The sequence below is a fragment of the Maniola jurtina genome, chromosome 19, assembly GCF_905333055.1.
Source record: "Maniola jurtina chromosome 19, ilManJurt1.1, whole genome shotgun sequence".
Classification (NCBI taxonomy): domain Eukaryota; kingdom Metazoa; phylum Arthropoda; class Insecta; order Lepidoptera; family Nymphalidae; genus Maniola; species Maniola jurtina.
In genome coordinates this window covers 3886863-3908787 of record NC_060047.1, presented here as the reverse complement: position 1 = coordinate 3908787, position 21925 = coordinate 3886863, and the positions used below count along the sequence as shown (strand labels likewise).

Sequence of the window (21925 nt, the reverse complement as noted above, 5' to 3'; positions counted from 1 at the left end):
TATAAATAATAAAAATAGCTACATCCACAGAGAAAGTTTTTGAAAATTGGATGAAGTCGCGGGATAAGCTAGTATGTACCTACATAGTGTAACAAATTGATCTAAAACTTACAATTTAAACTGACTATTTTGGTCCATATCTCTTATACTACTGATACGGTTTTGATGATACTTTCACAGTTCCATAAGTTGAAAGATACTTAATACAATTATTATTAAAGAACTAGCTGATGCCCGCAGCTTCGCCCGCGTGGATTGGTCAGATCCCCTGCAGCATCAGGATTGAGGAGTTGGAATCCAAATTTTTTATAAAACAATGTCGCAAAGTTCCTCTATCGATTAAAAAAGAAACGACGCAAATCGGTTTAGAAATCTCGGAGTTTTCGGTGTACATAGGTAGAAAAACACAACTACCTTTTTGAAAGTCGGTTAAAAAAGTAGCCTATTTTACACCCTGATCAATCCTCTACTTGTCTGTGAAAATCCCGTCAAAATCGGTTCAGCCGTTCCAAAGATTAGCCTTTTCAAACAGACAGACAGACAGACAGACAGACAGACAGACAGACAGACAAAAATTTTAAAAACGTGTGATTCAGTGTTGGTATCGTTCAAATAACCATATGAGCTTAATCTGAGGTAGTTATTTCGAAATTACAGACAGACACTCCAATTTTATTTATTAGTATAGATTATTGCAATTCGATGCACAGTTTCGGAGAAATTCATAGACAAACATACAAACACACACACACGCTTATGAAGTTTGACACCTCTGCTTAGAAGCCTAACAATAAATAATGTTAATATGTAATAGCGCCTACCTCTATCTAGGACCATAGGCGTATTATTACTTACCTACTTTAATTTTATTAGAACCAAAGACCAGTTAAGATTGACCCCTTACGAGAAATCTTAAAACGCCTATCTTCCTAAATAGTGCACCGATTTCGATGTAACAAAAACTAAATACAGTTTCAAATAAAGTGAAATACGATTTTTAAGACAAAATTAGAATCTGTTACGTATAATTTGTGTTATGTAGGCACAGACAAATTTTCACATATCTTTGAATTGGTCGGTGTTTTATCCAACTTTTCGACATTTTTCGATTTTTTCCTTTGTTTACATACTAAGACTCATGATTGTATCAAATTTCAACTTTCTACGTACACGGGAAGTGCGTCATAATTTTGGTCAGTCAGTGAGTAGGTCTAGGTCTTAATTTTTGCAATTTTCAGACCTCTGTATCTAAGAAATGGTTAAACGTAAAAATTTGAAACTTACAATTTATCGTTAAATCCACGAGCTTAGCTTATATTTCAAATTTCGTAAGATTATCATCACGCGAACCAGAGTTATGAGGGGGGTCAAAACAGCGCGAAATGTTTCGTGTAAATATACTTACTGCGCGCTTAGGCCGGAACTGCCTGACGCACTCCGTGCGTCTCGATATACCTATAAAAGGAAAAGGTGACTGACTGACTGATCTATCAACACACAGCTCAAGCCACTGGACGGATCGGGCTGAAATTTGGCATGCAGATAGCTTTTATAACATAGCCAACCGCTAAGAAAGGATTTTTGATAATTATACCCCTACGAGGGTAAAATAGGGGTTTGAAATTTGTGGGGTCCACGCGGATGAAGTTTCTTGTATAAATTGCTGAAAATTGGCGACACCTGTCCCTGAGTATTATTAAAAATAGTAGGTCTATCTGCTAAAGAACTAATGGGTACTATTTCTATTAAGTACCTAGTTTATTTAGAATTCTGTGTGACTAATTGACCTGTAAAAAGTTCTCGTTTATAAGCGGAACGGTAAACAAGGCTTTATTTGCATTTTAAATGCATTCACAATTAGCACCTGCTTCAGAAGTTCGAACTGCTCTCTTGCATTTTATTATCGGCGATATGATTAGCTGGAAATATTTTTAACTTTCTATTCTATTAATTTTGATGGTGGAATAAACGTTCATATAAATAGCAATTTATGAGTGTTTTATTCGAGGGCTTATAACTACCCAGAAGTACTTGAATTTACTAATTTACTTGAGTAGATCGAGGTGAATCGGTCTAGCATACATAATTTTATGGTTATTCGGACTTTGAAGTATGTAACAATTAATTAATATGAATTCCGTCTTCCGAAAGGTATTTCATATTCTGGGAGTGCGTAGGTATTAGAAGTGAGGACTTGAATCTCAGCGATATTAGAAATTCCATGCACTTATTGCATGGAATTTCGACTATCTATCTTAGGGGTGCAGATCTGTACGATTCGATGCCTCGCGCTCTGATAGTAAAATGGCAAGAAAATAGGTCAAACACTAGGAAGAACTAAGAACATCTAGATTTATAGTTATATAATATAAAATAAATATTTACTTCATACTTTTACAATTCATGTTTTTCTTTTTACCTGACTGCGGCAAAGCCAAAAAGAAGGGTTATGATTTTAGCAGTCTATGTATGTAGATATGAGTGTATGTATGTGTGTGTAATGTGTGTGTTTGTATCCAGATTCTGTGTGTTCCACCGTAACGCCTAAAATACTGGGCCGATTTTGATGAATGAGGTATCAATCGATTTGTTGTAAAGGTCCGGGTGACTAGGCTACATTTTATACGAAAAAAATTGACATAACGGATGTTACATGAAAAAAAGTGGGGGTCTCCAACTACTACCTCTAAACTATCACCGCTTCTCACCTTAGATATGACAAAATATTTTTACAAAAGTTTCAAAAATCCTGGAAAAAGCATATTATGTAAATTGAACAGTTGAAAAGAGCAACCACCGAGTTTCTTGCTGGTTCTTCTCGTATGAACGGCATTCCAAACCAGTGGTAAATTGTTTTGACGATTCAAAAGCACTTGTAAAAGGTTATTTGAATAAAAATATATTCTATTCTATTCAATGAAAATGTTGATTCCCTAACAAATTATCGTCTAAAAACTAGATAATTCCTTAGAGAATTTAACTAATAATAATTATTATAGACATTTAAACTTTACATTTTACATTGGCAACATTTAAAATTAATTAAGAAAACACTTGTTAGTATTGGTATGCTAAATACTAATCAATACAATCATGTGAAAAATTGCCCATATTTGTGAGGTTTTAAAATAAAGCCACACGTAATTATTGTAATGTTTTATATTATAAAAGCATTGTTAGCACGCACATGATAGTTTAGCAATTTTAAACAATGATTAGCACATTATATGTATTATTACATTGTGTAAATAATATAATGGTAGATTGGTTAAGGTCTATTAATAGACACATCACACAATGCTTTCAGCATCGGCGATCGATGATTTAGTTTTGCTTTTGGGAAACACTATGTTAGAGTATTTTCTTATTTTTGGAAGGAGGTCCGTAAAGTATGCACGTACCTCTTATAGAATTTTAAAAGAAAGTAAAATGATGAATTACCCACACTCCGCACACATACAATGAATCTCCAATCGCAGCGATCAAGTCGATTTTTGGAAGCTCGATGCCGCGTCCGAATGCTCTAAACGAATGCAGAAAGCTGTCAAAACGCGATGCACTTGCAAAATCGCTGATCGCTGATGCTAAAGATATCGTGTCTGCTGTGGCTTTAATAGTTAATTTGACTGAATGAGTTAGCATAATACTTAATCTAAATAATACTCGCAGTCTGATGTTATTCCAGCAGCAGAATTCGCTTCAACTTAGTCTCACTAAAGCTTGTCTAAGATAAATTATGGTAGGTACCTACCTAGTGTTAGTAATGTTTTAAAAAGACATTCAAATATGAAATCTGTATCTATTCATCTGAAGTGACGGATGTAATGTGTAAGCTTCCTTAAAATTATAGAGATTTTCAATGATTTTTGATACGAGTGAAAAACCTACTCCAGAAGGTCTGAATCGCCACCGGGCAAAACGCTTCGATTACGCGTTTTTCCGAGGTTTCTACGATTTTTGTAACTTAAGAAAACTAAGGAAAAACGGACTATACTTAGGTAACTACTTTTGCTTATGTATGTGTCACAACCAGTTTCATACAAGTTTTCTTAGATTTATGAAAATTGTCTTAACCATAACTTAATTGGATTTAACGCATACAATTTGTATTAAACGATCGTTGGTCTATTACCATAAAATTAACTTTATACCTGCCCATAAATGGTTTACGATTACTGGTTCAACAGACCACTTAATTAACAAATAGTTTACGTTCCATTTTCGTGACAAGTGATTGATGAGCGGTCGCAGTGAATTACCACCCTAGACACACCTACTTTGTGAACTGAGTATCTACTAATAGACAAAAACGTGATTGACTCTCTCATTAAGGAAGTTTAAACCCCAAACCACCGATAAGAAGTATTAAGTCAAAGTTTGGGTAAACTTTCTTGTTACTAATGTTATGTTTGTTGGTTCTTCCTTCAATCACGTCGCAACGGAGCAACCGATTTTTCTCATGGGTATTGTTGAAGACCATAAGTAGATATGTAGAAGACCTATAGAGCGACATAGGCTACTTTTTATTCCGGTAAATCAAAGAGTTTCCATGGGATTTTGAAAAACCTAAACCCACGCGGACGAAGTCACGGGTATATGATTGAGTATTATGTATAATATAACTACCATGTGTATATTTTACCTATACATTATGTATATCTGCTTATAATATTATTTGCATCATTCAACAGGTGTTATTAATGAAAGCTAGACGAGAATATAATATTTTGAAATGTGTTTTTGTTGGAATAGTTCAAAGTGGTTAACCTTGATGTTAACCAAACTGTCGAAGTGTCTACGTGCCAAACCGTTTGATCGTTTCCTCATAAAACAATATTTAGATGGTTTACACACCATACAACTAGCTGTGGCACTGCCTCCCGATTGTGTAAGAAAAACCATCGTAATCATAATCATCGTAATCGTAATCTGTAGTGAAAATGTGAACAGCGAATTCAACCAATCAAGGGGCAGTATTTGCTATCGATTACGATAAATGCGTTTTTCTTACACAATTGAGGGGCTGACGATTCGCTTGAGTGGAATTTTCAGTAATTTGTAGAGTCTAGGTATAGATCATGCTTATCGTTTCCAGACCTAGAAGTTTAAGCTGTAGGTATGTTGATAATACATCATAAGGTAGGTTCTCCTTTTAGCAGAATACACACAATTAACAACATAAGAATACACACAACTAAAAGCATAATATATAGATAGAGAGAGATGGAATTTACCTGTAAGGTAGGTATTTGCCTACCTAGCAAATCTCTGTATGTTTCCTCAAATCAATTGAACGAATGAACAGTGAAAAGCTAGCAGACAGAAAGACACACTTTCGCATTTATAATATTAGTACAGATAAAAAGACATAATTTGATAAACATAATATTCCTCGTTAACATCCTCGTCAAAACATAGTTTCTAAAAAGCAATTTGTCAAAGTACGATGTCCTACATATCTCGTTTCATCAGATAGCTACCGTATTGTTGTAAACGCGATTAAAAAGCTTCTTTTGTACAAAGATGGTTTGAGATCATCAGATCGATGACTATGGTTTAAGTAATGTTTTACAAACAATGGGAAATCGTGACTGGGTCGGGATAATTTCGCGTTTCGCAATCCGAATTGCGATCTTTAAATTGATTTGTGACCACTAGGGTCACTTGGGTTCGCTCGACTGTCAAGAGAAAGCAATAAACAACCTTCACTAGGGCTATTTTAAATCTCAATGGCTATTTTATAAATAAATAGCTGAATAGCTGATGCCCGCGACTTGGTTCGCGTGGATATAGGTTTTTGAAATCCCGCGGGAACCAGGAATTTTTACGGGATAAAAAGTAGCCTATGTGTTGATACAGGGTATAGTCTATCTACACTCTAAATTTCAGCCAAAACGGTCTAGTAGTTTTTGCGTGAAAGAGTAACAAACATACACACACACACACACACACACACATACCTACACATTTATACACATACATATACACAAACTTTCTCCTTTATTATATTAGTGTGAAGTGTGATAATGTGAAGTGTGATTATACACTAGCTAGCCGCCTCTGCTATCGGGTGAATTTTTGAAAATCCTTTGAGTTTGGAATCCTCGAAAATCCTGAAACATAAATTTTCTGGATACAACTTGAAAAATGACGGATTTTCGTACAAAATTTCATCCCCTCTCTACCACTTCGATTCGCTTCGACTTTGTGTCAGTGTGATACGACACTTACAATTATCGATCAACTAAGGAACATCACCCATTGGGATATTATGTAGCGATACATACGATGACGACGAATTAAAATAATAGTCGTAGGTTAAAAGCTCTCCAAAAGTTTTAACATAATATGGGCACGTAGATTTTTTTTAGTATCCATCTATAAGTGGAGAAGGTCATTTACCGACACCTAGCATTCAACCGATGACTAAACCGAATTTAGCTAGCCGGTTTTATAGCTGTAAATAATGATCACAGTCTATTTGGTAACTGACAGTTACGAATTTGCCAAAAAAACCTAGATTCCTCTTGAGATTAATATTTGAGAAGGATGCCATTAATTTTAGGTATAAAAAGTTACATTCAAATATGAGTTCATCTTGTAGACTTTAATACTTTTTGTTTCTCAATAATTTTGCTGACCTCTATGGGCATCGATTTGAATACTTGTCTTACAACTTAGTGCCGCCATATACGAGTAGTTTGAAATACCTAACAGCTTCAAAATAGCGTGACTAAATTCCGTCGCGCGGTCGAACAGTTTGAAGACATACTACACAGACTGCACTCGACTTCCCGAGCAGTCCACTTCTCTGGAGTCCCCCTCTACGCAACCGCAGTTTTATTTTATTTTATTTTTATTTTTATTTAAAGGTTTACTAGCGATTTAACATAAACTTAATAACTATAATAAATACATTGGTTTTTCTATCATGCTCAACTATGTTAAATCATTTAAACTAAGTTAAACTAACTAACTAACTAACTAAGCAGTTGAACTATTAACTGCTCAAATGGTTGAAAACGACTGCTCGAAGAAATAATGGTGTCTTATCTTCGCTCTCTCATAACCGAGGATCGTGGTTCCTTTCCAATAATATCCACCTTATATGATGTTCTTCCAACGCAACTAGTTCTTCACTGTGTGCTAAGCACAATAGATGCCAGAGTTAATACTTCTTTCACTTGTTCCATCCAGCCTCTCGTACTGTCTCGATATAGCATTATACATAGGGATATATTTCCCATATAGCATCTCCATTTAAAATACCTTTTTTCTCTTTGTTTCAGAAATCCATATAAAGGAAGACAGCCTCAACATGTGATAGTTGTAAGACAAAAAGGGATGTCTCATTAGTCCAAATGAAAGATTTCTTTGGCCATTGAGAGACCTGCGCAGGAGCATGGATGGACCATAGAATGCGCGTCATCGCGGCGCTTATATATTATTTCATGGTCATTTCATCACCTATCTACGCTTTTATACCTGGAGCGGATGGTAAGTGGACCTAGTTTTTACAACGATTTCCAAAAAGGGAGAGGTTCTCAAGTTGACTAGATTTTTTTTTAATTTCTCAACTGCATTTAATCTTCATTTATTTAATGAAGAATTTATATTATTATATTTTAAATTAACAGGCATGATATTATAATCATTGTTGGTCACGAAATTCAGCAAAAATTCACGTAAAAATTATATAGCTCTGTATTCCTCTTTTAGGCAGTAGAATAGGCCTTACTGCAATATCTTGGGTTTATTATAACGTTTTGATGGGATCATGAGGTACAAACTTTTAATTAAAAAAATAATTATAAAATCAAGGCATTTTTTTTAAATATAGAGTTCCAGCTTCCAGCACAATTTAATGAAACAGAACTAAGATTAGTTCATGAAATCTCTCTGTCTCTGCGTCGTATACCTACCTCATTGCTGCGAGTCGAGGCCTCTTTTCATTAATCACATAACGGTAGGAGTTTTATGTCCCTAAATCGGCCACGACTTTTGACTCTGAGGTTTTTACAGTTATTAACAGATATTAAGAGGGGTCTCTCCGTCACTCGCTCCATACAAACGTAGTTCCAATTTCATTTGAATATTAAGCAACCAAAGTCCATTAAATATTGCAGACATATTTTAGAAACTAATATCTATCCCTATGGTTTTCCAGATTTCTGTTAAAATATTCGGTTTCAAAGTTACTCGGTTATAAAAATTCACATACAAATATTTGAGCCCCTTTAATTTCAAATCTACATATTTTTAGAAAAATTTAAAACACCACAGACACAGATATTAGTTTCTAGAATATGTCTGCAAAATTTCATGGACTTTGGTTGATTAATATTCAAATGAAATTGGAACTACGATTGTATGAAACGAGTGACGGAGAGAGCCCTGTTAATAACCGGGTTCGATGACTCAAAACGTGCTCTCCGAGGGACGGAGGAAACGAAAAAGCCTAATTTGGATCTCCAAATCCATCCAGTTACCAACCTAGGTCAACGTTGTTTAACAATCGCAATCGGTTGATGTGTGTTATCTCAGAATAGAATGAATAGATTTTATTCATATAAACTTTTACAAGTACTTATGAATCGTCAAATAAATTACCACTGGTTCGGAATGCCGTTCCCACCGAGAAGAACCAGCAAGAAACTCGGCGAAACTAGGCCACACATTCCTCATTCATCCCAGTTGTGTGAAATAACGGATGGTGAAATTTTCAGGGCCAGTTATAGCACAGGACGCTTTGGAGGGCGGAAATGCTACTCTGTACTGTGATTCCTCTACGGACATTCTCAACGATGAGCTGATGCTCCTAGTCTGGTACAAAGACGATGTACCAATTTATAGGTGAGTCAATGATTTTTAAAAATCTAATAACCCCATAATATTATTGACTTTACTCCAAGTTACTGATTAGCGAAAAGTGTAACATTTTATAAAGAATAATGCATATTGTATTGTAATAATACACACAGTAGGGGTTGTTACTTTGATCATGTTCTGATGTTTGAGATACGTTTACTGCTTTTTAGTTGAAACCTGTTTTGCTTACCTTTTAATAAAATCAAATAAAAATCGAGTTTCTAAAAATAAACGATAAGTAATGGATGCTGTATGCATTTTATCTGATCCCTTAAGCTGCCCCTTGCAAAGACGTTATATCGGTACTCTCTTATCTGATCACCAAAACATATACAAGAGCCGATTTGAGTTCAAGAAGAAAGAAGATACTTAGAAGGAACTTATTTTTGAAAGCCTTTACCTTTTGAGTGATTATAAAATTATCTGAAAGAACTAACATCGCGTAGTGTATACCAACAAGTGTAAATTAAAAATTTATAACACCCCCGACAAGTGAAGGTTACAGTAACTAGAAAAGAGCTGATAACATTCAAACGGCTGAACGTGTTTTCTTGGATTATAGCTAAAAACACTCTCGATCAAGCCACCTTTCAAACAGAAAAAACTAAATTAAAATCGGTTCATTAGTTTAGGAGCTACGATGCCACAGACAGATACACAGATACACACGTCAAACTTATAAGGCCCCTCTTTTTGGGTCGGGGGCTAAAAACCAGCAGGCGAAACACAATCAATGCTTTCTCGCCGCTTTTTTTGTAATCAACAAAATATGCAAAAATTTTGAAAAGGATGTGTTGGGGTGAAATTGCGCTCCGTGTGACTCTATTTTCCTTTTTATCGTTCTCGCTTTTTATTTCTTTGACTGTTACTTTTTAGTTCGGTCTTGGTTCTTATCCTTCCTCCGTTTTTGATCTTTGTGTAAACTCATTTATAGTATTTGTTTATAAGTCCACCTATCGAACACCGCTTGTAACCACAGCTTACTCACAATCTTGGAGAACTGGAAGAAATCTTTATTAGAAACAAGCTGATGCCCACGACTTCGTACGCATGGATTTAGGTTTTCAAAAATCCCGTGGGATTTCTTTGATTTTCCGGTATAAAAAGTAGCCTATGTCACTCTCCAGGTCTTTGACTATACCCATATAAAAAATTACGATCCGTTGCTTCGTTGTGACTTGTGACGCGATTAAAGACAAACCAACAAACAAACAAACCAACACACTTTCGCCTTTATAACACAGGTAGTGATAAGCTGTTCCAATGTCCACTTTATCTGTTTACTACTATGTAGATACTTATTTACAATTTTTGGTACATAAATAATAAACTCTAAACTGAAGCCCTAAATTTTTCAGTTACGACGCCCGGATAGCCAGCGAGTGGTCGAGCCTGTCCTTCAACACAAGTGGCAGACTGCTAGCAGATCTGCGGAGACAACCGACTCTTGTCATCATCACAAACCTGAGGGGTGACGACCAAGCCTTGTACCACTGTCGGGTGGACTATCTTCTCGCACCTACCAGGAATGTTGGAGTCAATTTGACTGTTATTGGTAAGCTTATTATTATAGCCTTTATTGCAGATAGTTGAATATTTTCAACTATCAGCGTGTCCTGTCGACTCTTCCAGCAACTTCCACCTTTGCCTGTCACGCGCTATCCTTTTCCGTGTTGCTCCTCCTACTTTTCTTATGTCGTCTTCCCATTGCCTGTATTGTTTGCTTCTTTTCTTTGTCCATATTGAACAGCCATTCAGTTATTTTCTGTGTCCGTTTTTCGTTGCTCTCCCTTGTTATATTATGTCCTGTCCACCGCCATTTTAACTTTTTGATTGTCTCAAGTTATGTCTTGCACTTTAGTGGTATTACTCTCTTCCTGTCTTTTAAAGTGAAACTTACATACTTCTTTGGTAAGCAACTTAACGTTTTTCGTGGTCATTATCGTCAACAACCGATCCACTGCTGTACATAGGTCTTTAGTATAGACTTTCATACGCCACGCATTTTTGCGGTCTGAATCCAACGGGCGCCCTGTGACTCGTTTCATGTCGTCTATCCATCTAGCTCCACGACTCATCATCATTCCAAGTTCCAACACCTTGGTAATATAGGTTGAGATGGCTACCTGGGTGGGGACACCCTGCACACCCGCGCAAACCCCACTCTAACCCGCTGCGGGTGAGCGCGGTTGACGTGCGGGCGTGCGGGGCGTCCTCCCGCCTCATACCCCGATCGCCAATTCAACCTGTCGCGTACTATAGGTAACTCGAACTATGTGCTCTACTATAGGTACTTCGACTTATATGCTCCGCTCATTACCACTTCAGCTTCACAACCCTTTGAGGTATATCGGTTACTTTGGTTCTAATACGGATTCCCTCGTTAGTGATTTGATCACGTAGAAAAACTTGGAGCATAGCTCTCTCCAATCGCCCGCTGAATATCTCTGAGCTTATGAGACCTTAGTTAGAAACCATGTCTCGTATCCGTAATGAGTATGGCACGCATTGTTCGAAAACTTTGGTAGGTACTTATGTATTCCACGATGCGAATACCTATCACATTACCTATTTACTGTAAAATAACCGTGAAAAACTTATCTTGAGAAAAAATTTAGGATACTAAACTTCGTAGACCATAAATCTCTCTTTTCTTTGAGGTAGGGATACCTTTACCTTTGTCCACTTTTTTTGAAACCTTTTGTCCAACAGTAGAAAAATAATAACCTGATGATATTAATAGCCTGATAGACACAAACAATATAATCAGTAAACTTGTAAGTCCTTTGACTATTTCACGTTAAGGGACTTCACTAGTATGAAAAGACATTCGAAAGAGCTTGTACTTAAAAGCCTTATATTGTGAATTTCATTGAAAAGAAAGCACTGAAGCTAAGATTTCGCTATTCTTTTGCATTTCAATTGATAATTTCCTGAACTTATCCAATACTCTTTACCTATTGAATTTAATAAAATTGTAGGTACATTTAGTAAAATAACTTACAAATTACGTACAAATTCAAAAATTCAAACTACGATTTGCATTTTACATTTCAAATGCAATAACATTGTGCAATTACAGAATGCAAACTCAATCTAACGTGTAATTATCTGAACTATTTTAGATTATTTCAGTCCATGGCTGTTTTATAATTAAAGTTGAAGTACTCAGACATTTCCCATGAAACGTATTTCGTTGAAATGGCAATCAAATTAAGTAGGCTTACGTGTACCTAATATTAAGGGTAATATACCCGCCTTTCACTGCGAAAGGGTAATGAACGGAATGGAGTAAAATATAGTCTTGTCTTCCACCAAGAAATAGTTTCAGAGAAAACTGATTTTTGTCTTCCATTGCCACCTGGTTTAGTGGAATGAGCTAGGCGGAAAATGAAATGGATCAGATGATCGAGTTTGCTTTCTTCCATTGTCAACGCGCAGTGTGGAGTGGCCCAACCAGTGGGCCCTGGCGACACCAAGACGAGTATGTGGTACTTTTCAAAAGTGTTAGTTCTTATCGGATTTGTGATTAGTCGGACGATTATAGTGATTAGCCAACCGACGAAATAACGATATAGCGGCAGGGTCGGTTCAAAACTCTCTCTCTAGAACTCTCTATACTTCTACTCTAGACACTCGATGGTAGGTACCATATTCCTCTGGTAGATACAATAAATGTAGAGCCTCAATAGCTCAACGGTTGAGGAGCGGGCTGAATTCCGAAAGGTCGGCGGTTCAAACCCCACCCGTTGCACTATTATTGTCGTACCCACTCCTGGCACAAGCTTTACGCTTAATTGGAGGGCAAATGGGGAGTATTAGTTATGATTAATTAACATGGCTGATATTCGTTTAAAAAAAAATCGTCTATTATTCGAACCAAACGTGTCTACAAAATTTCAGCTTAATCGCAGAATCGGAAGAAAAATCAGTTTCTAATTTCGATGGTACGGCAGATGTGTCTATTAACAAGTCAAACTAATAAAAAGCTTTTAAAAAGAAGCATTGCCAGGCATTATGCAAAAAGTAAAAATATTGTCGCATTGCATCCAGTATGCTATTTCTATCTTGCATATCAAAGATTTTTTATCCAAAAGCTTTTACTGGTTCTCAATATTTGCATACCAGTTCGAACAATTATAGACCATTTTACCATTCTTAGTAATGGTATCAGAATTTTAATAGAGTGTTCACATATTTTTATTGACTAACTTGAATGTGAAATACATATAGTAAAATGATTTAAAAGGAGGTTCAGGCTTCTGGATATTTGTTTTATATTTTCTGTTTTATAACTGAATATTTATCTTAACTTGGGAAGAAATAAGGATAGGAATATTTTTTAAATTGTCTATCTGTTTGCTATCTTTTTACGGTCCATCTGTTTAACCGGTTTTTATGTACGTTTAACACAGAGATAGCTTTCATCCCTGGGATAAGGCCTAAATCCACGTGGATAATGTCGCGGGCATCAATTTGGTACAGAGATAAATTATATTCTGAAGACAAATATAGGTTTTCCACTCTGGGCTAGCTAACTAAGCATACTAAAATGTGTGGCACTCCAGGTTCTGTCTAGGTATGAAACATAATTTTAATTTGGATCATTAGTAGACTTAAAAAAAACTGAAATATTATCTAATAAATATTTTTTTAATAAGTTTCTGAATGAAGTCAGGGTAAATAAGTTCATTATCTAATCATTTTCGTACTTGATTCCAGTTCTGCCAAGCCAACCTTTCTTTTTGGATGAAGTTGGGAACAAAGTTGAAGGAAAAATCGGGCCATACCACGAGGGAGACACTTTGGTCCTTAGTTGCTTAGTTATTGGAGGTAATGTACAATACATACACCACTACTTATGTAAACCTATAAACTAATAAGAACTTGTGTCGTTGTCCAGACTTGAGAAAATACGACGTAATACGTATGTCTAATGTACGAGTATAAAAATAGTAACGAATATAAAGATAGTATATTATAAACTTGAAATTTTGCATGTAGATGTTCTTTAAGATCGTTTTTCAATACAATGATTTTTATTAGGACATAGCCTTGTCAAAATCAAACCATGTTGTTTTCGGTGCTTGCAAAACATAACACTATTACAAGTGTAAATTAAAAATTTATAACACCCCCGACAAGTGAAGGTTACAGTAACTAGAAAAGAGCTGATAACTTTCAAACGGCTGAACTGATTTTCTTGGAATAAATCTAAGAACACACCCGATCAAGCCACCTTTCAAACAAAAAAACTAAATTAAAATCGGTTCATCACTTTAGGAGCTACGATGCCACAGACAGATACAGAGATACAAAGATACACACGTCAAACTTATAACACCCCTCTTTTTGGGTCAGGGGTTAAAAATCGTAAACTTTAAGTCTGAAATAAATTAATTCGTTACTATTTCCAGGTCGACCTCCACCTCGAATCAGCTGGTACTCTGGCGAGGACCTGGTTGACGCTTCAGATGGCGCCAGTGACATCCCCGACGTGAAAGAGAACGAGCTGTATCTACCTCTCACTCGCGCCAACGCTGAATCATTGTCTTGTAGAGCCTCCAACACTCCGCTCACTCCGCCTGTGGTTGCTACTTTGAAAATTGAGCTGTTTTGTAAGTGTAAATTAAAATGATGTAATTATATATTATTAAAGCCACACAAAAGCCGTGAAAGCCAAGTGTGACCACTTGCCTCGTCTGCCTCTTATTCGGGGCTACCTACCTATCCTACCGGCTGCGCCATGTAAAGATAGGTAATTTGAAGTCAAGCGTTAAGCACGTTAATTTTATTTACGTACCCTCACAGTTGACGGTGCGATTCCGGGCATACAGCTAACTTTTTGGAGCTATGCGTTTTTAAACATCACTTGCATGCTGAAAGAAAACATCGTGAGGAAACTTGCATGCCCGACCGTTGTTCTTCATATTGTTCTTAATGGTATGTGAAGTGTGCCAATCCGCACTTTAACAGCGTGATGGAATATGGTCTAATCCTTTTCATTCGCAAGCCCGTGCTCAGTAGTGGGTTGATGATGGGTTCATCATGATGATGATGATGATGATAAACAGGTGCTTAGGTGCTATATTAATTTAGACAGGATGTGATACATACCTACCTATTGCGCTAAGTTTGATCCTACATAAATTTTACGTGGGCAGGTTTCGCCCACGTGAAATCTTGTATCACAGTAAATTTTATTTACCTATGCGATGATATCTTGTTATAAATTATCTTAAAACGACTTAGCCGATTACTATACAGATATCACGAGGTTCACTAATATGCGCCATATACCCATAGCTTTTATTACCTCTGATGTTAGAAAAAAAGAGCAACTGCTGAGTTTCTTGCCAGCTCCAGTAGAATCTGCTTTCCGAACTGTTGGTACAGTCTTGACCACAATAATAAGTAGCACAAATTACTCACAAGTTATCCTACATGAAATAAATATTTCATTTGATATCCTCTTCCAGAATTAGATTTCCAAATGCAGTTATTGAGAATCCACTAGTTCCATGTTTACCTTAGATCATGATGATCTAGAGTCGATCCATGCTATTTAAATTTGCAGTATCCGCCTACAACGTAACTATCAACTGGGTACGAGGGACGGTGGAAGATGCACTGAGCGCTGGTCGGCCGGCCATTGTGCAGTGTGTCGCGCACGGCTCCTACCCGCAACCCGAGCTGACCTGGTGGCTGGACCACCGGCACCTCACACAGCACAGCAATCAGGTACAGAACAACCCATACAGGGTATAACCAGAACGCTAGCAAAAACTTAGCGTTATTATTATACTAACTTAACACAACCCAATTAACCATTTGCCTTATTTTGTAGTTTTAGTGATTTAGTGCAAAACTCGGGTCAATGCCCCACCTACGACCTCTAGCATCAGTCAGATGTTTTATTTGCAATATATTGTGAACGTTTAAAAATACAGGATTTAATGATACAGATACAACGCTACCTTTCAGAGCTGGAACAATGCCACCCGCAAAGCGCAGTCGTTCCTGGAGCTGACGCCGGCCGTGAGCGACAATGGCGCGACACTGGCGTGCGTCGCAACTAATACTGCCATGGAACCTGGACGGGACTCCAAGGCTGACGTCATCATTCTTAATGTTACCTGTAAGTCTTTCCCGAAACTAAATCCAATTTATTTTTTGAATTCCAATAGGAAATGCCATACAAAAGTAGAAGAAGAAGTTATTCTATAAAATTTACTGACCAGCAATTTGCATCAAGTGATTTAACGAATAGGTTCGTGAACTGGCGCTCTTCCCTCGTGGTTTTTTTATTCAATAACAAGCTAGTCCTTAACTGCGATCTGACCTCGTGATAAGTGATGATGCAGTCTATGGAACGGGATACCTTAGAATGTGTTTATATCAGAGATGTGTTTAGATATTGCTAATCTACCTTATCGTCCTTTCTGGGAATCCCATCCAAGATCACAGTGCTCAGCATTGTGCCAGGAACTTCGTTGATACTATCGTAGGTGCGATACATTTAAGTGATTGAATAGTTAAAATTGAAACAATTGTCTTAATTCATATATCTAATTTTATTGTTACAGATAGTCCAATAGTAGAATTATCCAAATTAGGAGATGGAAGACTGAACGAAGTGGTGGAGCTGGACAGCTTGCACCTGGAGTGCGAAGTGAGAGCCAACCCGCCAGTTGAAAACTTTACATGGTATTTTAATGTAAGTACAAAATTAGTTATAAGAATTTTATCTTAACCTGAATATCAAGCAAAAGAACTATTAAGATTATTTATTATCAAATAATGTCGATCAAGAACATCTGCAGTGCCAAAGACTGCGTTGCCGACTTCACAAAACATTAGTTTTAAATCTTCGATCTCCTTTTTCGTACTACCAATGTTCGATATGGATTTCATTATGGCAATCATTATATGTTTTTGAGGCCGCTTGAGTGATATGTTTTCCAAGATATATTTTTTTTTTTGTTTTGCCCAATATCTGCCGATAGATAAGTCAGGAACTAGAGAGAAATACTAAGATGGTTTAGCATCTGCAAAATTTTATCGGCCCGCCGAATGGGCAACTTTCTATGTGCTCTAAATAAAAGAATCATTTTTATCCAAATTAATGATCGATGCTCTGGCCCTTTTAAAATCAATGGTGCTTGTGAGTTCAGTGGCCTTAAAAGTGGTTCACTTAAATAAGTGCTCTAGCTAGCTAGTTTCATATTGTTCTTCACAATTTTATTACAGGATATAGAAATAAGGCCGCACAGTTTATGGGGCAGCCAAGTGTTTTCCCAATCCCTGTTGGTAGAGGAAGCGACGCGGAGACACGCTGGTCGATACTCCTGCGCAGCTCGAAACAGCGTTGGAGAAACGAGAGCTGAATCTATCAATATTAGTGTATTTTGTGAGTAAACTTATACCTGCCAAATTATGGTTTCAGTAAAATCTTAGCTGAAAGTCCAGTATTACATAGGTAGCAAACATTTTAAGCATTGCAGCTTAAAGTCTGTCTACGACCAGCGCTAGTTGACACATTTTTCAGAGTTTTTGCAACAAAAATTTTAAAGACTGGTGTTAGAGATCATAGACTTTATGGTACAGAAGAAAATTTATTAAGAGTGTAACAAAAACTGCTCTAACAAAACACGAACTCGAAACATTTACAACGTAAATCCACAAACCAATCCCGTTTTAAGCCTAATCATTTGATGTCCTTACAGACCCACCAGAATGTATAGAACACGGCATAACACTAGTGAAAGAAACGTTGAAATGCAACGTCAAAGCGCTACCAGCGCCAGACACATTTTTCTGGCACATCCAACCAACGGACGAAGATGTACAGCATCTTACCACTGGATCAGCAATCCTTCCACTTACACAAATTACGGGATCACTTTCAAGGAACCTGGAAGCGAGCTGTGAAGCAGGAAATGGTATCGCATCTCAAGAGAAACCCTGTAAAAGAACATTCAGTTTTGAGTTGCTGAGACCACCCCAACCACAGCAATGCGATCTGGCGTATGAATACGAAGAATTTCAAATGAGGTGTATTCCAGGTAAATTCCCCTTTGTACTTTTGCTGAACTAAATCAATTCTTAGCTACTACTATACCACATGGAAAGCGTTGAGATGTAGATTGAAGGGCGTTTGCCTAGAAGATGCTTTGATTGTGCTTATGTTAATTATATCGTATACGCGTTGCATATTAAACTAGATAGACTATGATATCAACGACTTTTGTCCGACTATGATAGCCTTAAAATCGAGATTATATATCTCTTATAGCAATGTTTCTACTTTTACAGTTGAAAACGCAACATACTACGAAGTCTCAGTTTGGCGAATGTCAACGTCCAACGCTTCATTGATGCTGGAACGAAGAGGGTCCATGGGATATGGGATGAGCCAGGCTTTGGCCCAGGGCGAAGGCGTCCCGTGGCTCGTAAGAGGTCCTCTAGGGAACTTGAGAGTAGAGGATGAAGTTGGTGCTTCTGCATGTAACAGATATGGCTGTTCGGGATCATTGCTATTACGACCGACTGAGCTATTGTTGAATTCAGCATCTGTGCCTTGGTGGAATTGTAAGTGTGTTCAAATAAAATTCTCACGGATTTTTCATAAGAATCCAATGTCCATTCTCTTCAATTTTTTTCAAAAATATCGCTCCTAAAACAGCAAATTTTGAACCATTGTGCATCACACTGTGAATTACACAGATTCATGTTACATCAAGATGGGGTTGGACCGTACCTTAGACGGGGAACTGTTAAAAATATATCTGGATGAGGCACAGGCCTGGCATGAATAGTTCTTACACCTATTAGAGATCTTTGTCTAGGGTTCCATCTAGGTATTTCCTATCACTTGTCGTATTATATGCGACGAATCGAATATGGCGAAGCAATAAATTCGTCAAGAAAACAGAATAAGTTGAAATAAACCTATTGAGTTTGAGTTTGGGTACGAAAATATGAATGTAGATTGTGTAGATTCCGATATATTTTTCCATTTTATTTATTCCGATAATACTTATGTATAAAAATATGCACAATTTGTCCGTAAAGATAGTTTAAGAGGAGTAACTCGTCGAGTTTACGTTTTGGACGTTATCTATTTCCAGTTCTTCTCGGCAAAGATGTGGGCATATCAATCGGGGCAGTGGTGCTTTTGGCAGTGTTCATACTATCCTCAATACTGGTCGTACGAGTTGCTCGACGCGTCCGGTCCAAACCTGCGCCCGTCATACAAGTGCTGCAGCTTGACGAAGTCGCGCGAGAATATCTTGATAACATAGGAGGTAGGTAAGCACTGCATGTGTGTTCTTCTAATTACATGCATTTTAACCACTGGATCATCTCCGCATTTACCAAGTAAGATCCATTTATTAAATATTTTTACCCCTGATGTTGCCCTGATGCAAATCGGGGGTCGATTTACTAAGGAAACTTTTTTGCTAGAAATAACCATAAGATTAGCTGTCAAACGTAGGACTTTACACATTTCTATTCACCCCTTTTTATCAAAGATTGTATTATACAATCTAGTAAATCTGTATGTACATCAAAATCTTCAAAAACCCAAGCATTTTCAGTCCTGGAAACGCATGCATTGACTGCGAGTGTAGTGTCTGAGGAATGAATACACCTTGTACACCACACAACGTAAAAGGTGCAGAACTGCATTAATAGAGCAAGTTTGGGAGAAGGTACAATTTCAATCAGCAACCGGTGGCTTTAAAATTGATCCTTATGTTCACAGAGCATAAAGTCCACGCGTCGTGCAGCCTGCGCTCATGCAGCAGCGGCTACTCTGATGGCTCCGGAGAAACTGCGCCAACTATCGACCGACGTCGCAAGCCGCGTCTATGGGAATGGGACCCACCACCTCCCGATGTGACTCTCACTTTACACAGAGAAAGTGCTGTATGAACTACAACGGTGAAGGATGCTTCTCGTGTCGAAGACTCTCTGAAATCTTGAGGATCTTGAGGACTTCTTATCTAGACTTACGGATGACTTGGATAACTGAATCATTTGATTCAGGTTTAAAGACAACGGCACTCTCCATTATAGACTGTAGCATCACTAGGTTCAAATACTTGAGTGAGAATGGCTGCTCAATTATGTGAATGTGGAGACCCAACTAACCAATGCTAAGCATTCCTGTCCATACGCTTTATGGAAATCGTCGTTACTGTCTTAGAACTCTCTATATGCTCATAGAAAGATCACTAGATGGAACTACATGGCATAACATCACACTTACGATGTGTTTAAACAAAATTTGGAACTATAGATATGGAGGCGACTGACGAACCTGTAAACATTCTACTCGTGTGATAGTGCTTTGGACTACCTAACTGCAGATAGAAGATCTGGCAGACAGTTTGATCAGATAATATGAAATATTTGCTGAAGGGATATAAAACATATAATAATGACAAATGAGTGTGAATAAGGAAAATGTGACTACTTTGACCTAATGATCCTAATGAGTTTGATACTCCAGGATATTTCATTGATTAGGTGATAGTCATGGACCCCCCTAACCAATCAAATTAGGATATTTTTACTGCAGTGACTATCGAAAATAGAGTCAATTACATAAAAAGCATAAAATTATGTGTAAAATATTTATTTATTGAGTTTTAAACTATCGTGAGTGATTTCCATTATAAGTATAGGTTGTTACGGCAATACCCGCTTATTTAGTCTGATGTAAGTGCGATTAATTTCGAAATTCGAATGCACCAAGGGTCCTTTTTCATAAGGACCAAATACGTGAGTATAGTCGACACAACCTATACTTATTTATTGAGTACGTATTTGGATTTTAAGCTATTGTTACAAGCTTAAGGACTTTAGAACCATAATTGGAGTTCGGTGGACGTTTAAAAGTGAATAATTGACACAATAAATAAGAGACTGCCACGTTACCCATAAGAGTTATACTAATATTTAAAAGTTTACATCTTTGGAAGATTATCACATTAATAACTATAAGTTAATTTTACAATGTCATCGAAATAGGTCATGTTGAATTCATTATAATGTTGTGAATATAAAAAAAATAGTATAATTTTCATCTGAGGCCATAGAAAAATATTATAGGTAAGTTTCATCTGAGGCTCCAAAGGCCAGTAAAGAAATTTATGCTTTTAGAATTGGGCGTAAAATTTATCGCAGATTTTTGACAGATTTTCAATGTAGAAACTGTCAAAACGCCAAATTCTGTCCTCAATTCCGCCAAATTTATTATTAGGTAGGTAGGGGTCATAGAAAAATTTATATCTACAATCTGTACTTGCCTTTATGTACCTATATAACTGGCCTAAGAAAAAACTGTTTGAAATATGATCATCATAGAATAATATTTGGTCTCTAAAATTGAGAACATTTATTAATAATTAGGAAGACCTCCATAAAATTGTACCTCCTTTTAGTAAAAAATTTAAAAAATTATATGTTGAAAGGTTTTTATCTGTGCAGAACAAGATAATTTATGTAGGTATATATTAAAAACTTTTGAAATATGATGTTAAATTTAAAAATACTTAAAACGATGTAATTTAATAAGTTAAATATAAATTATGGAACTACGCTATTTTTTTCATTTATTTTCCTATAAATATAAGTTCGTTGAAATGAAAGTAAAGTTAAAAAAGCACTTTATTGAATGTCAAAAATCACGGTTTTCGAATTTTTTGCTTTACTTGTGCTATAAGACCTACCTACCTGCCAAATTTCATGATTCTAGGTCGACGGGAAGTACGGGGTTTTCTTGACAGACACGACGGACGGACGGATGGATAGACAGACAACAAAGTGATCCTTTATGGGTTCCGTTTTTCCTTTTGAGGTACGGAACCCTAAAAATCAAGCCTATAAGTCAACACAATCAAAAATATACCTACTTACAGCCATTTACGCCGCATATTTTGACGCTCGCAATAAATCAAAACCAATATATTGGTCGTCTCGTAGTAGGTACCTACCTACAGCTTGACATGATAAATCTTTAATGTTGCTACAAAAACTGCTCGATAAA

General features: G+C 36.8%; 1 protein-coding gene across 1 annotated transcript in view; it reads left to right on the top strand.

Annotated features, from left to right (window-relative positions):
• LOC123875018 (hemicentin-2-like) overlaps positions 1 to 21421 on the top strand; it is a 182803-nt gene extending 161382 nt beyond the window's left edge. The window contains exons 2-14 of the mRNA XM_045920651.1: positions 7290 to 7497; positions 8727 to 8853; positions 10227 to 10423; positions 13591 to 13701; positions 14286 to 14486; positions 15446 to 15609; positions 15853 to 16006; positions 16455 to 16585; positions 17119 to 17278; positions 17595 to 17933; positions 18184 to 18459; positions 18999 to 19175; positions 19637 to 21421. Coding sequence (XP_045776607.1) covers positions 7407 to 7497; positions 8727 to 8853; positions 10227 to 10423; positions 13591 to 13701; positions 14286 to 14486; positions 15446 to 15609; positions 15853 to 16006; positions 16455 to 16585; positions 17119 to 17278; positions 17595 to 17933; positions 18184 to 18459; positions 18999 to 19175; positions 19637 to 19806 — 2298 coding nt within the window. The 5' untranslated portion in view covers positions 7290 to 7406 and the 3' untranslated portion in view covers positions 19807 to 21421. The remainder of the gene's footprint in view (positions 1 to 7289; positions 7498 to 8726; positions 8854 to 10226; positions 10424 to 13590; positions 13702 to 14285; positions 14487 to 15445; positions 15610 to 15852; positions 16007 to 16454; positions 16586 to 17118; positions 17279 to 17594; positions 17934 to 18183; positions 18460 to 18998; positions 19176 to 19636) is intronic.
• The last annotated feature ends 504 nt before the right edge of the window (positions 21422 to 21925 follow it).